The sequence below is a fragment of the Daphnia pulex genome, chromosome 7 (assembly GCF_021134715.1).
Source record: "Daphnia pulex isolate KAP4 chromosome 7, ASM2113471v1".
NCBI lineage: Eukaryota > Metazoa > Arthropoda > Branchiopoda > Diplostraca > Daphniidae > Daphnia > Daphnia pulex.
In genome coordinates, this window is record NC_060023.1 from 9,015,531 (window position 1) to 9,031,869 (window position 16,339).

At 40.4% G+C, this 16,339-nt stretch overlaps 6 protein-coding genes across 6 annotated transcripts; all 6 read right to left on the reverse strand.

Moving 5' to 3' along the window:
• Window positions 1–773: 773 nt before the first annotated feature.
• On the reverse strand, window positions 774–2,657 carry LOC124197971. The gene is made up of 7 exons (XM_046593566.1): window positions 2,495–2,657; window positions 2,273–2,430; window positions 1,986–2,211; window positions 1,783–1,907; window positions 1,548–1,670; window positions 1,259–1,484; window positions 774–1,198 (listed from the first exon to the last, which is right to left on the reverse strand). Exons 1-7 carry the CDS (start codon window positions 2,552–2,554, stop codon window positions 1,082–1,084), a joined length of 1,035 nt encoding a protein of 344 aa, XP_046449522.1. The 5' UTR covers window positions 2,555–2,657; the 3' UTR covers window positions 774–1,081.
• A 1,226-nt stretch (window positions 2,658–3,883) lies between these two features.
• On the reverse strand, window positions 3,884–5,595 carry LOC124197970. Its single transcript, XM_046593565.1, has 7 exons — window positions 5,435–5,595; window positions 5,203–5,360; window positions 4,915–5,140; window positions 4,713–4,837; window positions 4,457–4,579; window positions 4,167–4,392; window positions 3,884–4,089 (listed from the first exon to the last, which is right to left on the reverse strand). The coding sequence occupies exons 1-7, from the start codon at window positions 5,492–5,494 to the stop codon at window positions 3,973–3,975; spliced, it is 1,035 nt and encodes a 344-aa protein (XP_046449521.1). The 5' UTR covers window positions 5,495–5,595; the 3' UTR covers window positions 3,884–3,972.
• Window positions 5,596–6,557: 962 nt separating this feature from the next.
• Window positions 6,558–8,279, reverse strand: LOC124197968. The gene is made up of 7 exons (XM_046593561.1): window positions 8,119–8,279; window positions 7,867–8,027; window positions 7,564–7,789; window positions 7,355–7,479; window positions 7,130–7,252; window positions 6,828–7,056; window positions 6,558–6,759 (listed from the first exon to the last, which is right to left on the reverse strand). Exons 1-7 carry the CDS (start codon window positions 8,191–8,193, stop codon window positions 6,643–6,645), a joined length of 1,056 nt encoding a protein of 351 aa, XP_046449517.1. The 5' UTR covers window positions 8,194–8,279; the 3' UTR covers window positions 6,558–6,642.
• A 1,837-nt stretch (window positions 8,280–10,116) lies between these two features.
• LOC124197967 lies at window positions 10,117–11,835 on the reverse strand. Its single transcript, XM_046593560.1, has 7 exons — window positions 11,675–11,835; window positions 11,400–11,560; window positions 11,108–11,333; window positions 10,898–11,022; window positions 10,706–10,828; window positions 10,408–10,636; window positions 10,117–10,339 (listed from the first exon to the last, which is right to left on the reverse strand). The coding sequence occupies exons 1-7, from the start codon at window positions 11,798–11,800 to the stop codon at window positions 10,223–10,225; spliced, it is 1,107 nt and encodes a 368-aa protein (XP_046449516.1). The 5' UTR covers window positions 11,801–11,835; the 3' UTR covers window positions 10,117–10,222.
• Window positions 11,836–12,354: 519 nt separating this feature from the next.
• Window positions 12,355–13,482, reverse strand: LOC124197979. The gene is made up of 3 exons (XM_046593572.1): window positions 12,995–13,482; window positions 12,811–12,918; window positions 12,355–12,730 (listed from the first exon to the last, which is right to left on the reverse strand). Exons 1-3 carry the CDS (start codon window positions 13,480–13,482, stop codon window positions 12,502–12,504), a joined length of 825 nt encoding a protein of 274 aa, XP_046449528.1. The 3' UTR covers window positions 12,355–12,501.
• A 1,232-nt stretch (window positions 13,483–14,714) lies between these two features.
• On the reverse strand, window positions 14,715–15,944 carry LOC124197980. The gene is made up of 3 exons (XM_046593573.1): window positions 15,315–15,944; window positions 15,123–15,230; window positions 14,715–15,052 (listed from the first exon to the last, which is right to left on the reverse strand). Exons 1-3 carry the CDS (start codon window positions 15,704–15,706, stop codon window positions 14,857–14,859), a joined length of 696 nt encoding a protein of 231 aa, XP_046449529.1. The 5' UTR covers window positions 15,707–15,944; the 3' UTR covers window positions 14,715–14,856.
• Between the last annotated feature and the right edge of the window lie 395 nt (window positions 15,945–16,339).

A 16,339-nucleotide genomic window follows, 5' to 3' on the forward strand; every position in this document is an offset into this window, starting at 1 on the left:
TGCTCATGTGAATGTGGGTGTATTCACGAGGACACCCTTTTTACCCTATCCCGTCTGGTGTAACTCTTTTGCGGATGGATGGAGCAACTGTGGATGCCTGGCTGTATTTCCCAGGCATAAAGGTAGGACCAAATTGATCTTATTCTTCCTTTTGGACAATTTTTGGTGGCGTTGATTATCAATCGTTACGTAGTCTAGTCAGTCACGGAGTATGTTTATCCCTGAGCTAGGCGGTTGACTGTACAGCTGTTTTCTCTCTCCGTTTTGTTTTTTTCTCAGTAAGGGTTCACTAAAAAATCTCATTTGTCGAACGAGTGCAGATCAGGCATGTTTTTGTACCTCACAACTTTTTCTGTCGGTAAACCATTATATTCGAAAATATTTGAACTTTAAGCACTTCAAGCAAAGTGCAACAATTCAATTTTTTGACCAAGAGGGACCTGCCGCCACTTCGGCACCTCCTCGTTTTTAAAACACTTGACGCTAACCTTATCGTGCAATGACAAGTCATGGTAAAATATCGACGTTTTGAGTATGTTATATTCATTTTCTAAAATTCTGTGTCAATTTGAAACCAAGAGCAAAACTATGGCTTTTTAACTCGCAATGATTTTCTTTTTGTGGGTTGTTTCCTGTTCTATAATTTTTTATTGAGTACCGTAGTTATATTCAGTGTAGGCTATTGTTTCTCTTTCTGGTCACTTTTAAGCTCGAGAGTTGTTAGTACCGGCCATGGTGACTTTTAGTCCCAATACGGAATACGCACTTACACGTAGCTTTCTCGAATGTATTCTTTTTACCCTCAAATACTACCAGTGATAGTTCAGTCTATTACATTAAACTTTGGAATTCCCATCAATAATTCCATTTTAAACCTTATCCATATTCATTGTTTCAGATTTGATAATAGTATTGTGTGTGGCCGCAATCAAGACAACATCAACACTACTGAGTTCCATTTCGAGAATAACAATATCTTTCATTCCTTTTATATCTGAACTATTTTGTGTTTATTGATGATATTCGTTTTTGGTTTTGGTTTTTTTTTTTTTTCATTTTCGGTTCTTAAACAAAAAGTAATTTAGTTCTTGGGAGAAATTCCGTTGACGAAAACGGCCAAAACACCCTTCCACGAGTCCAAATCGTCAGAAGAAACACCCTTAGCAGCCAAAGACTCGACGAGGAGACGGCCGAAGTCCTGATCGAAAGAGTTGAATTAAAATACCATCGCGATTTCATTATTTCAACATGGACTTACCTCCCAAGGTCCACGGGGAATGCTACGGGCGGTGTGGGTGTAGCGCATGTAGTTGACGTTGCCCAAAAGTTGCAATTTGTCGTCCATGGCAGCGATCATGGTGTCCAGACGGTCAGCGACGAGGGCGACTTGCTTCTCGTAATCGGCATTACCGGCCAAAGCGTCGACAGCGACATTGGCGAACTTGGTGAAGAATTTCTGGATGCGGGGAGTCTCCTTGAAGAGCCTTTGAACAACAATTTTGTTGTTGTAGATAGATTTTTGATTAGTTACTGAATCAATCACTCACTTGACGAAGATGTCGGAGACCATTGCGTTGCGATCTCCGCGGATGTTCTCCCAGGTCCTTTGAACGTCACGGATCTGGTGAGGAGACAATTTGGTTTGGGGATCGGCCAAATCCTCGGATTTCCTTTTAAGTTAAACGAAATCATTTTAATCATTTAAACGCTTTAGTTATTAGTTTTCTTGACAGTAAAGTGAAATTGTTTTTTATTTCGTTGAAATCAATGTCTATGACTTACTTGAGTGTCTTGGAGATTCCGGCAACCAAAGCAGCGAGTCCGCTCTTCCAGGCGCTCTTGGCCTCAGCGTTGAAGGCGCTGCCGAGCTCTTCAGCAAGGACTCCGGTCAAGATTTCGCCGAATTGCTTCATTTTCAATTGTAGAGTTAAAGTTAATAAGATAATTCTAAAATATCTTTTTTTCATTTGGTTTTGGAAAAGTACCTCGAACATGATGGGAGTTGCTCCGCGAGCCTGGTGAGCACCACCGAGGGCGTTCAATTGGTTGGCCAAAAGTTCCTGGCTGGACAGGGACTGGACGACGACATTCAAACCGGCCAAGATGGTGTAAGCCTGGGCCAAGAAGTTTCCGTTGCCCAAAAGTTCGTTCTGGGGAACAGAGGCGAACTTGCTGAACATCTTTTGGTATTCGGGGTGGGCAGTGACGAAACTGAATTTCATGTACACATTAGTTTTATTATCCATTCTGGAATAATTAACGGGAAACTTACCGGTAAAGAACTTGGGGAGCGACATCACCGTCCTTCTTGGCTTGGTCCCAGGTCTTGCGGATGACACTGCGATCGTGAGAGCTCAAGATTCCTTCATCTCCTTCATCAGCAGAGACGGTGGTAACGCTGGTGGTGACGGTGGTTGTGGTAGTTCCAGGCTATCATTAGGGATTATACATCAATATTCGAGAATAAAATAATGAGTGAAAAGATTAAACTTACCTTGTAAGCGCATGCAAAAGCCAGAACGCTGAGGAGGAGGACGATCTTGAAAGAAGCCATTGTTGCAAGAAGAGTTGCTCTGGAAATACAGACAGCAAGTGGTACCGTTCTGTCGATTTTCACTGTCTTTTATACTCCATCCAGTCCGAATACTGAGCTATTGAAACTATTAGTTTCCAGCAAAGAGCGTCCTACGTGAGGATTTTCACACTTTTTATCAAGATGTCCCCCGTGAACCTTAGTCTTGATTTTTGAACTGTTACTCAAATGTACTTACTCTTAACGCAAAGCAATATTTATTTTTCATAATCCTTACAATCTAAAGAATCATCTTTCGCAATGATCATTTATTTGAGTTATGAAAAATCTTCTGTTTAAGCGATGCTATAACACAAATTTATGGTTCCATAAATTTGATTCTTTGGAATAAAATACTTCTAACCCAAAATTTTAATCCACAAGTCTACTTAAACACTGTTGGAAACCGCTTTTCAATGCGATGTACGTATTTTTTTCTCACTCTAATCTACTTGCAACATTTTAATTTGGTCAAAAAAAATTTTGTGTTTTTTTGTCAATTATTGTTTTTTAATCTATTTGAATACTCCTTTTTTTTATTATTACAGCATTTCTGTGCTTTTGATTCACATTCCACATTAAAAGATATAGAGTTATTGAATTTTTCAAATTGATTTTGCTTTAATATCGCGATAATTTGTCTGACGGGTTTCCGAAGTTTAAAAGACGATTTATAGCAACTTTGAAAGAATGCACACAATTGTGATAGAATCTGTAAATTTATATCCGCTATTTCGGTGAGGCTTTAGTTAAGTTTAAAAAATTAAAACGCCTGCAGTAATATTTAAATGCTTTATTTATTCTGTCATCTGACTTCTGCTATAATTTGGTAATCAGATTTTTAGTCACAAGCGAATTTGATCGTCATCCCTGTACGGTTATCTGATTTTTTTTGTTTGTTTGTTCCACGACTCTATGTCATAGACATTCAATAACGCGTGTTCCAACACTAAAACTTTCTTGGCTTCATTGACTGTATCTTCGTTATATCGGGTTGCATTCAGTATCAATCACTGTATTGTTTGCCATCTGCGGCCATCTGGTCAGTTTAAAATTTCAAGTTCAGTCTAATGGTGACTGTTGGTGTTACATCTTACGTATCTTGCTCGAATATCTTCTGTTTATTCTGAAACATTAACAGCGATCGTTCATTCTATCCTAGTAAAGTTTAGAACTCTCAAAGCTTCACGACTTCTATTTTGAATGAATTCGTGAATTCAGACTTGATTGTGATATTGTATATGAAACCGGAATGGAAACAGTACCAACACTGTAAAGCTCTATTAACAGAATCAAGAAGTCGTTCTTTACTTTACTATTTGAATTCTTTCATGTAATTATTCGTGAAATTCAGATTTTTTATTTTTCCAATTATATTCCGTTCTTAAAACAACAGCAATTTAGTTTTTGGGAGAAATTCCGTTGGCGAAAACGGCCAAAACACCCTTCCATGAATCCAAATCATCAGAAGCAACACCCTTAGCGGAGAGAACATCAAGGAGAAGGCGGCCGAAGTCCTAAAATGAGGATTAGATAAATTTGTAAAATCGAAGGTTGCACGAAACATGAAAGTTAAAATGAAATTTTGACTTACCTCCCAAGGTCCACGGGGAATGCTACGGGCGGTGTGGGTGTAACGCATGTAGTTGACGTTGCCCAAAAGTTGCAATTTGTCGTCCATGGCAGCGATCATGGTGTCCAGACGGTCAGCGACCAAAGCGACTTGCTTCTCGTAATCGGCATTACCGGCCAAAGCGTCGACAGCGACATTGGCGAACTTGGTGAAGTGCTTATGAATGCGGGGAGTCTCCTTGAAGAGCCTTTGAACAACAATATTGTTTTAGTATTAGAGATTTTTGATTGGTTACTGAATCAATCACTCACTTGATGAAGATGGATGAGACCATAGCGTTGCGATCTCCGCGGATGTTTTCCCAGGTTCTTTGAACGTCACGGATCTGGTGAGGGGACAATTTGGTTTGGGGATCAACCAAATCCTCGGATTTCCTTTTAAGTTAAACGCGATTAAACGAAATCATTTTAATCCTTTAAAAGCTTTAGTTATAAATTTTTCTTGAAAGTAAAGTGAAATTGTTTTTTTAGATCGTTGGTATTTATTAAATCAATGTCTATGACTTACTTGAGGGTCTTGGAGATTCCGGCAACCAAAGCGGCGAGTCCGCTCTTCCAGGCGCTCTGGGCCTCAGCGTTGAAGGCGCTGCCGAGCTCTTCAGAAAGGACTCCGGTCAAGATTTCGCCGAATTGCTTCATTTTAAATTGCAACGTTAAAGTTAATAAGATGGAAGTATATATTTTTTTAAAATTTTGTTATGGTAACTTACCTCGAACATGATGGGGGTGGCTCCACGAGCCTGGTGAGCACCACCGAGAGCGTTCAATTGGTTGGCCAAAAGTTCCTGGCTGGACAGGGACTGGATGACGACGTTCAAACCGGCCAAGATGGTGTAAGCCTGGGCCAAGAAATTTCCGTTGCCCAAAAGTTCGTTCTGGGGAACAGAGGCGAACTTGCTGAACATCTTTTGGTATTCGGGGTGGGCAGTGACGAAACTGAATTTACACGGATACAATTAATTTTGATTCTACTTTTGAGTCTTATGCGGGAAACTTACCGGTAAAGAACTTGGGGAGCGACATCACCATCCTTCTTGGCTTGGTCCCAGGTCTTGCGGATGACACTGCGGTCGTGAGAGCTCAAGATTCCTTCATCTCCTTCATCAGCAGAGACGGTGGTGACGGTGGTGGTGACAGTGGTGGTGGTGGTTCCAGGCTATCAAGTGTAGGCAATATACCATCAATATTGGAGAATAGAACGATAAGGAAAGACAATAAATGCGAATTTACCTTGTAAGCGCAGGCAAAAGCGAGCACGCTGAGGAGGAGGACGATCTTGAAAGAAGCCATTATTGCAAGAAGAGTTGCTCTGGAAATACAGACAGCAAGTGGTGCCGTTCTGTCGATTTTCGCTCTCTTTTATACTCAATCCAGTCCGAAGACTGAACTATTGGAACATGGAACTATCAATTTCATCCAAACTCCGGCCTACGTGAGGATTTCCACACTTCTAATCAAGATGTCCCCCGTGAACTTTAGTCTTGATTTTTGAACTGTTACTGGAACTGTTACTCGAATGAAGTTACTCTTGACGCAAAGCAATAGTTATTTTCGTAGCCTGTCTCCCTTAAAGGTTTAGATCAACTTTCGCAACTGGTTATCCATTTGAGCCACCAAAATTTTTCATTCAAAAATATTTATTGAATAATTTGGTGGTTCATTCAAATCGATTCTTTTAAAAAAATTTGTAACAATCAAATTGCAAAAATTATGTCTACGTAAAGATTAGAGATATTACTACAAATTTCTTTTTGAATATGAGAATTTGTCCTTGTTATCTCACCAGAATTTGTCTTATGAAATCAATCTTTTAATGGCCGATTTTGCCATTAAAATATTTGGTCTTCTTCTCGCTTTGTGCTTTAACATACTGCACGTACCAAATTTCTCTCAAATAATCCAAATCTCTTCCAAGCAAAGAGTTTCTTTTAGTGATATACCGGAATTGATTTTGCGATATTTTTTCTGATTAGGTTATGTAATCTTGAATTCTATTTTTGTATTGCAATCGCAATTACAACTACAACACATGTTCATTTTGATTAGCGACTTGATTTGTTGGTTACCGCTTAAGATGAAAAATCAGTCCTTTCAACCAAGTCTGAATCTTGTCCTTTTAGAAGAGTAGAGTATATTATTATTTCTTTCATTTTTAATGTAAACGAATTTATCATGTTTCCGAAGTTTCAAAGACAATTCATTGTGGTTTTGAAACAAACAACCAAACTTGGTAGAATGGTAGAATTTGAAGATTAATCGTATCGGTAGCAGATTTATTATATTATCCACTATTATGGCCGAGGCTAAAAAAAATAATAATAATAATATGCATGCAACATTCTGTTCTACAATGTTTTATTTATTCCATTTATTGGATGCAATAGGCACGTTGTAAATTTTTTATTCAAAATAAATGGGGAAGAGCAGCAGAGCTGTTTTTATTGCTTGGGGGAAACACCGTTGACAAAGATGGTCAGAACGCCCTTCCACGAGTCCATGTCATCAGCAGAGACTCCGCTGGCAGTAAGGCCATCGATAAGAAGACGGGCAAAGTCCTGAAAAAAGCGTTAAGAGGGAGCATTAGAATTTTAGTAAAAAATTACTGAATACGATTAATCGTTACCTCGAAAGTCTGGCGAGGGATGGCACGAGGAGGCTGGTGAGTGTAACGCATGTAGTTAATGTTGCCCAACAGTTGCAGTTTATCGTCCATGGCGGAAATGATGGTGTCCAGGCGGTCAGCGACCAAGGCGACTTGCTTCTCGTAATCGGCATTGCCGGACAGAGAATCGACAGCGACATTGGCGAACTTGGCGAAGTGCTTCTGGACGCGAGGAGTCTCCTTGAAGAGCCTACACAAATCGAGCAAAATATTTTAGAGGTAATCTAAAAATGAATTCGTATTGATTGGGTTTTTGTGCATACTTGACGAAGATGGCGGAGACCAAAGAGTTGCGGTTGGCACGGATGTTTTCCCAGCTTCTCTGGACATCATGAATTTGATGGGGGGTCAACTTGGTCTGAGGATCAGCCAAATCTTCGGCTTTCCTATGGTTAATAATTTCGATTTAGTTAAAGTTCAGTAACGAAACCTTCTGAAGGAAAATTCGTTTCAGTTGATTTCTGCCTAATTTGATTGTTTGAACTCACTTGAGGTTCTTGGAGATGCCAACGACCAAAGCGCGCATACCGTTCTTCCAGGCCTGTCTGGCTTCAGCGTTGAAGGCGATGCCGAGCTCTTCAGCCAGGACTTCTTCAGTGATGGCACCGAATTGCTTCATTTTCAATTTAAAAGTTTAAGTTAATAAGCTTATTTGAAGTATATACATATATTTTTTTATTTGGGTTAAGAAACGAACCTCGAACATGATGGGGGTAGCTCCGCGGGGCTGGTGAGCACCTCCGAGAGCGTTGATTTGGTTAGCCAAAAGCTCCTGGCTGGACAGGGACTGGATGACGACGTTCAAACCGGCCAAGATGGTGTAGGCCTGAGCCAAGAAGTTTCCGTTGCCCATAAGTTCGTTCTGGGGAACAGTGGCGAAGGACTTGAACATCTTTTGGTATTCGGGGTTGGCGACGATGAAGCTGGAAATTAAACATGACAAATAACCAGTTCAATTATTGCGAATTGAATTTCAATAAAGAAAGATGTTGAGGCTTACCGGAAGAGGATCTTAGGAGGAACATCTCCGTCCTTCTTGGCTTGGTCCCAGGTCTTGCGGATGATGCTGCGTTCGTGTGAGCTGAGGAGTCCGCTGTCGCTGTCTTCATCGGCTGTCACAGTGGTGACGGTCGTGGTAACGCTGGTAATGGTGGTTCCGGGCTGTAATTTTTTCAAATTTAATTAGTATTTCTTTAATTCGAGTTACATTGACATGTAAGTTTTCTTAGAACTAAGATGTTCTCTAACGTACAGCCTGAGAGCAGGAAGAGGAGGAGCTGGCAAGAGCCACCAAGGCAAAGAAAAGAGCGATCTTGAGGAACTGCATGTTGCAATTGTCTTCTGAAAATATCAGACTGATGCTCTTGGATTCGCGCGATGTTCCTTTTTATATTTTTCGGCCATCAAGTCATTCCCCTCTGCTGTGTGTTTTAAATTTCAGACAGTGGCGTACGTGACTGATAATAAAAAAAAAATGAATCTATTGGTTTCAAGAAATCGTCAATTTTAAGCTGACGACATTTCACTTTCTAAGAATTGAAATACAAAACAAGACAGACTGTTTGGGTTGAAAACTGATCAGGTCTTATCTCCAAAACGAACCACGAGTGTCGCTCCTTGCCGATCGTGTCATTCCGCTAAAGTCTGGGAAAATTTGAAATTGATTACCGTACGGTCTAACCCTTTGAACCTGCGATGATTATTATTAAGAGTAATGTATGTTTGCTCGTATCTTTGCAGTATGTCTGACCTTCTTGCTTTCGTGGCGTACGTGACTTACGCCACGTGTACTCATTTTATATAACCAGTATGAAATGGTTCCCTGCAATCAAAGTAAAGACTGGGTGGCGGATTTCTTAGTTTGTTTGTTTTTTTTTTTTTTTTGAACAGTAATTGCAAATATATAGCATGATGCATTCAAGAAAATATCGTCAGTGATATTATCTTTGAAAGCTATTTTGTTTAAATTTTGCCAATTCATGGATTTAATCAACCCGGAAATCAAACCGGAAGCTAGCATGATTTTCATCTTATGTAACTGTAAAAAAATAACTTGTATAGCCTATTTAAAGAACGCGGACGAGTAAATCGAGGGTGATTACCTAGGAAATAGTTGAACCGTTTTTTTGTTCGCTGGAAATGGACTTAGTCAGCATCGGGGGATTGTATTTGTGTTTAAATTTCTGCCGCAAATGTCTTTTTTTTTCTAAGCTTTGATGTCTAGAAAATGACCCCGAATCGGAATAATTTCAAAAATGTCCTTATAAATCTACCGCGGTTTCATCAGCTCAATTAATTGTATATTCAGCAGACTTAAAACTGTTGAATCAACTTAATTTACTTCAATTTGTATTTTCATCTTGAATATAAATAGAAGCCATGCTGCTTTGCAGCCTGACTACCAGTGCAAAGTTCAAAGAATAACATGTATCGTTTAACGATTTTTTTATCTTTCGTAACTTTTGAAAATTTGTATCTTATTTACATTTTGTAGCTGTGTGCATGGATAGTGTTAGTTGTTTATATTTTTTTCGCCCCAAGATTTTAAAAATTACGATTTGTCCTCACCGTGCTATAAAACCGAAATCTATCGAATATTGAAATAATGCTAGAAACTCATCATAACTCTACTAACTAGTCAAGAATCGAAACGCGCAACATTTTGATTCTTTTTTGCGGATGAGAAAGTACATTTCGCATTTCGGCCAACAATAAAACTTTTTTATTTCAAACCGGCAATTTCCCGCCCTTTTTTCAGATTATTGCAAATTTTCATTGCCGCAGTGCCTGTTTGCCAGCCACAATCTTTCATAGCTACGTAGCCTATATGTTGAGCGGAAAGAGTTGGGGAATTGCGGCATTAACATGTGACCCGGCCAAAAGTGCTGATCGCTGTGTACCACAAACACTGTACTTAAACCGGTAGTAGTTTCCACAGGGTTCATTTGGTACATCGTTTTTCTTTTTAACATTGATTGCCGTCTGTTTTTTTTCTTTCTTTTCATTTATTAAACATTTTGCCAAAGACCCAGAACATTTATTCCAGACCAGTTTTCAAATATCACAAAATGGGCTTGCCCTTTTGCTCCTTTTACTAGCTGATCGAATTCCGTGTCATCTATATGAACTCGAAACACATCCGAGTAAGTATAATACTCTACCGACTACAAACTAAGAAACGTGAATACATGGCCCAACTATGCTTATTTTAAAGAAGGGAAAACTCGGATAATAAAAGAAGCTCGCAGAATAATTTCGACTAACTCATTCGAGTTGTTTATTTCTCAGCTAAAAAGATTCGAATTATTTTCAAACAAATAACCACACAGTTACTGATCGGTAATGGCTTCCAGCTCTTACTGTCTGGGTGAAACTCCGTTAACGAAGACAGTCAGAACGCCCTTCCAGGAGTCCATATCATCAGCAGAGACTCCCTTCGAGGCGAGAACATCGAGGAGCAAGCGAGCGAAGTCCTGAATTTTCAAAGTGACGATGTGTAAAGCAATTTTTTTAGTTAGTTATTTAAATTTCTGTCTTATACCTCGAAACGTTCACGGGGAATGGCGCGAGGAGGCTGGTGAGAGTAGCGCATGTAGTTGATGTTGCCCAAAAGTTGCAGTTTATCGTTCATGGCGGCAATGATGGTGTCGAGACGGTCGGCAACCAAAGCGACTTGTTTGTTGTACTCGGCATCGGCGGTCAAGGAATCGACGGCGACGTTAGCGAACTTGGCGAAGTGCTTCTGGGCACGGGGAGTCTCCTTGAAGATCCTGTAAAGGCCGCAATGAATTAGTTAACTAGCAAAGAAATCAATTTTATGTTTCACTGATAAATTATACTTGACGAAGATGGCGGAGACCAAAGAGTTGCGGTCACTGCGGAGGTTTTCCCAGCTGGTCTGGACATCGCGGATCTGGTGGGGGGTCAGTTTAGTTTGGGGATCAGCCAAGTCTTCGGCTTTCCTTTATTATTTGCAAAAACGTTTAAAATTATTTTGAGTCGGTCTTAAAGCTTTTTAAGTTTAAACTCACTTGAGGTTCTTGGAGATGCCAGCGACCAAAGCGCGGATTCCGTTCTTCCAGGCCTGTCTGGCTTCAGCGTTGAAGGCGATGCCGAGCTCTTCAGCCAGAACTTCTTCAGTGATGGCACCGAATTGCTTCATTTTCAATTAAAAAGTTTAAGTTAATAAGCTTACTTGAAGTATTTTTTTCTTTTGTTTTAATTTGGGTTAAGAAACGAACCTCGAACATGATGGGGGTGGCTCCGCGGGGCTGGTGAGCACCTCCGAGAGCGTTGATTTGGTTAGCCAAAAGTTCCTGGCTGGACAGGGACTGGATGACGACGTTCAAACCGGCCAAGATGGTGTAAGCCTGGGCCAAGAAGTTTCCGTTGCCCATAAGTTCGTTCTGGGGAACGGTGGCGAAGGACTTGAACATCTTTTGGTATTCGGGGTTGGCGACGATGAAACTGAAAATTGAAACATGACAAATTATTGCGAATTGAATTTCAATAAAGAAATATGTTGAGGCTTACCGGAAGAGGATCTTAGGAGGAACATCACCGTCCTTCTTGGCTTGGTCCCAGGTCTTGCGGATGATGCTGCGTTCGTGTGCGCTGAGGAGTCCGCTGTCGGTGCCTTCATCAGCTGTCACGGTGGTGACGGTCGTGGTGACAGTGGTAGTGGTGGTTCCGGGCTGTAATTTAAAAAATGCATTTTATTGAATTGCCACCCATTTAATTCGAGAAATATAGTTCCACTTTGATGCGTAATAATTAACTATTACATTATTACTTATGAGAATACTTACAGCTTGAGAGTAAGCGCTGGCGATAGCCAAGACGCCGAAAACGAGGGCAACGTTGAAGAACTGCATGCTGAACGTGTCTTCTGAAAATATCAGATCGCAAACTGATGTTAATGGATTGCTTTTCATGCCCTTTTATATGTATTCCCAATTTTACCCTTTCGTATGTTATTCAACACAGTCAGAAAACGGTACCGGTAGTGACGCACGTATATAGCTAATTTTCTATACTCTTTGACCTGCGTTACGTATCTACTTCGAGTTGACGACAAGATAACTTGAAAATTGTCTACAAAATTAAAGCCAGACTGTACTGGTACTAGACAGTGCCGTCCCCATCCAGCTGTTGGATGGAAAATTGATCAGGTCTTATCTATACAGTTACTGTGTGCTGATAGTATCTGCGCAAGCTCGTGCTGTCATGCAATTTTTTGCTCTTGATCAATCATCAACACCCCTCCCTCCCCCCAGCCACCACCCAATCATTTCCAGTACTGATGACGAGAATACCGTGAAATTTATTAACTGAAATCAAAGCGATGGCTTCATTGGCTCGAATTTGAAAATACGGTGGAAATGTTGATTGTTTTTTTTAGCCAGAAACGAGTTGCTCAATAAATTGTGTAACAAAATAATGATTCTGTTGAATCAACCGACACGTAATTATCAATAATGAAAATGCATTGAAAGTTGAATTTGTTTATTAGTTGTAGTAGGAACTTTTCTGTTTGGCTATGCGATAAGCGAGAAAAAACTGCTGACCAGCTAGTAGCTAGAGGCAATCGTACAATAATAATATGATTTCATCAAACACTCTCTCCTCACGGAAGTTAAATATTTAGAAGCGTGAATAGGGAGATGGGGCAGGAGGAGTAGCGCGCCCAGCACTTGTTTTCTTTGCCAGTGCGATAAGCGTGAGTGTACTGGTCTTCCAGTGGCTTTTCAATCAACTCCAGCTCGGGCAGCAACGTAGCATCGCGCCGGACACGGTTGTTGTTGCTGTTGCCATGGGCGGTCAGAAACTGTCGCATGATTTTGGGAAATTCTAGCAGGCTTGGCCTGTCGTGAAGTGTATAGTTTGAAATGATAGATATTTATGAAACCAGTGGCATTTGAATAATAAGATATAATGCGTTTACGTGAAAACCAGATGCATCAGTTTGCCTAGGATTCCGTGGTGGGCCAATGGAGCTTCGGCCAGCTCGCAAATGGCCCGTTGCATACAAACTTCGCCGTCGAATCCAAACCTTAAAATTTTAGCAATTGTAAAATTGCTTAATTAAATATTATTAATTTAGTAAGAATTTAAAGCGTCGTCATCACTTTTTGAACAGAATCTCAATATGTTGGTAAACGGTCCGCCTCTGTTCGTTCGCTCGTTGTTCTTCGAGAAAGTCGTAATCGATCAGATTGCTCTCGATTTGCCCTTCATCGCTCAGGTCTTTTTCGAGTTGATCCAGACTGCCGTAGCGATTGTTGAGCTGCGTGAATGTCGGCAAGACGAAGCGGAAAGGTAAGCTCATGGTGAACGAGGAGAAGGTGTTGTTGAGTGGACTGATGCCCACAGACATGTCGAACGCTATTTTGAGGCTCGTGTTATCTGGCAGTGATAAAGCCGTCCGACTGCTGGAACTCTGCCGGCGCTTTCGTTCCAGCTTCTCGTCAGATTTCACGTCGGCAATGGGGCTGCTGTAGTCTCCCGTGCCCGACAGCACTAATTCGTCGTCAGCACCGCGATTTGTTTGATGCTCGGCATCGTAGGAAACAGCAGCGAGGCTTCCAACCGCTAACAACAACCAGATGCGGATCATTTTTCGAATGTTTTGCAAGGACCCGTGTGTGTATACCTTTGACTGTGGCGGTAACTCGAGATGAACTGGTTGACTGGCTCGACAATCTTGTTACCTTTTATTGTTACCCTCCAAATTGACTATACGTGGAAAACTTTGGATGTCAGAAAATTTGCGTGTTCATTCAGTTGTAGTTTTATTTGTTTAGATAATGCGCCTCTTCCCATCTATTGTTGGAATATGTTAACAAAAGCGTTTCCTGTTTCCCGTCTGCCGGGAAGCGATGATGGGAATCGCACGATCCTCCTATCAAGTCGAACTCTATAGTCGCTTGGACCAAAAGAGTTATAGGCCGAATTTCCACGGAATCAACAAGTCGTGCATGGGTCAAGATAACTGTGTACCCGAGAACTCGAGTATACGCAATATTGTGTCTGTTTCACATAGCAACAAGATATTACTAGGTGTCCCAAAGAGGGTACAGCACTATACTGCCCTTCAGTCAAAATGTCAGCCTATATCAGCCGGGTGCTGAACTTGATCGAATAAACAAAGGGATCGTTATTCGTTTCCGTTACTCAGAAATGTAAACCGGTTCTCCATTTTCAAAACAGAGACACATGGCTGTATTACGGCACAAACAAACATGATCATCGCCAAATGGTCGAGCTCGTTCCATTCATTTTTGATTTTTCAAATATTGAAACAAACAGTTTTTTGTTTTATTTGCTCAGCAGAAAACTGGACCCAGTGTTGATAACCTAGGATCCAAATTTCGAGAATTGCGGCTACTATTCCACGTCAAAAAGCCTGTAAGAACTTTGCTCTTTCTGAAGTTTTTATACCGACCCATACTGAACTCCCACACTTTTCTGCGATAACAAAATAGAAACAGATTTATGGCCTCCTTGGCCTTACGATTTTCAACTTGAACGACACGTAATATTATATCGACGCTTTGAAGACACGACACATAAACATTTGGAACTGTAGGCTGGCAGAAAGCTTGGAACTCAGCAAAATTGATTATTTTATGACAATCAAATCGCTGAAAATCTCAAGTTAATATATTTAAAATTGAGAATTATTCACCGAATAAGTTTTTTTAAATGTAATTCTGTATAATTATATAGTTGAAATCACATAGTGTCTTGTTATGGCCTCTGCTTTGGATTGTGCTGAGTAGTTACAATTGACTTTCGTACACTGCGTATATCATACGTATTCAACTAATTCAAGGACTAAGAATCAAGTATCAGTTTGGACGAGATTTTATTTATGCAACGTTGTTGTATAGGATGTGAGTGCACTTTTTTCTAACACGAATATATCGAAATAGGAACTTTAGGTTTCAGAACAAATCACTGGTTATAGTCTCTACATTTTTTGTTTAAGTTAAAAGTCCAAAAGTTTGAAGACAGAAATTGGACATGCGGAGAAATGAGTGAGACAACCGCTGGCTGCTCTACCCTTCAAATAGGCGTCGTTGTATTCGTCCTTATTCCTTTTCCCCAAGAAATGCAGCTCAGGGGGCAGCGACGTAAAATTGATGAAATTCTGCTCGTGTTGAGGAAAATCCGATTCAGTTGGCCTAGTTTGCAAATAAAAGCTGTTAGTTTTATCGCAGGAGGAACCAAATTCGCGCTCTAAATTATCTTTACAAAAATAAGATGTCAAAGATTTTCCCGAAAAGTCCGTGATTGCCTAGTGGAGCTTCAGCTAGCTCGCATATGGCCCGCTTTAAGCAAGCATTGCCGTTGAATCCAAAACTGTTGAGAAAAAATTAAATTGAAACTTGAATCCCATTCACCTGATTGCAAATATAAAAAACAAATCAAAATCAAATATTTTACTTTTGAAAGAAACTTTCGGCATATTTGTAAACTTGTCTCCGATCATGATTAGCTCTTTGTTCCTCCATAAACTCGTGGTTCAGTTCATTTGAAATGCGGGACTCATCGTCATTTGAAGTTCCGGATGACATGCCAAAACTCGAGTAGAGTTCGTTCAGCGCGCTAGCAGTGGGTAGATCGAATGTGAGCGGCAAATCGAACCACAGGTAAGTCAATGTGGTGTTGAGAAGTGGAACGACGGGAATGATCAAATCCATCGTGACTGATAGCGTTCCACCGCTAGGCAGCGACAAAGCCGAGCGTCGGACTTTCTTATGGATCTTGGCCGATTCCACTCCAAGTATGATGGCAGCTACGAACAGCAACAATCTGAAAGAACGGCGTAGTTTCATTGCGAGATAGGTTTGAGATTGCTCTACCTGCTGCTTTAGCTTGTGGATTGTTACTGCGACATGTTTGTAAATGTTTCGTTATTTAAATACTTTCGGATCAGTCCGTGGGATCAAAAATGTTTTGGCTAAATCGCGTTCTTTAACTTCTTTTGTGACTTTACTAAAAGGTTTAGTCATGTATTGAACTCTATGTTACGTACCGTTCTGACATTTTTTTTTCTCATCCCACCATTTTATGAACCGGAGGACTGTGGGAAAATGTATCGCAAAGTGTAAGTAGGCTATGTGACAAAAGAATATTGAAGACGCGGAAGCTTGTCCAACTTTATTATAATAAAATGAATTCACACAGAATTATGTGAGTGACAAAGGATAGCAGTTTCCATTCGAATTTTCTTTATCCGGTTTTCAAGTGAAAAATGGTGAAGGCCAGCGCTCTTTTTCTTGTGAATCATGCAGTTTTTTTTTTTTAAGTCAAATTTAGATTGTACTTGAAGCCGGAGCGTGTACGAAAAATTATAATAGCAAATTTATTGATAAAAGCCAATTTCTCGCGTAAAAAAAGTAATACTCAGAAAATATTGAAATAGAAAAACGCGCAGTTTTATTGATTGTGAAATGGATGCTGTTTAG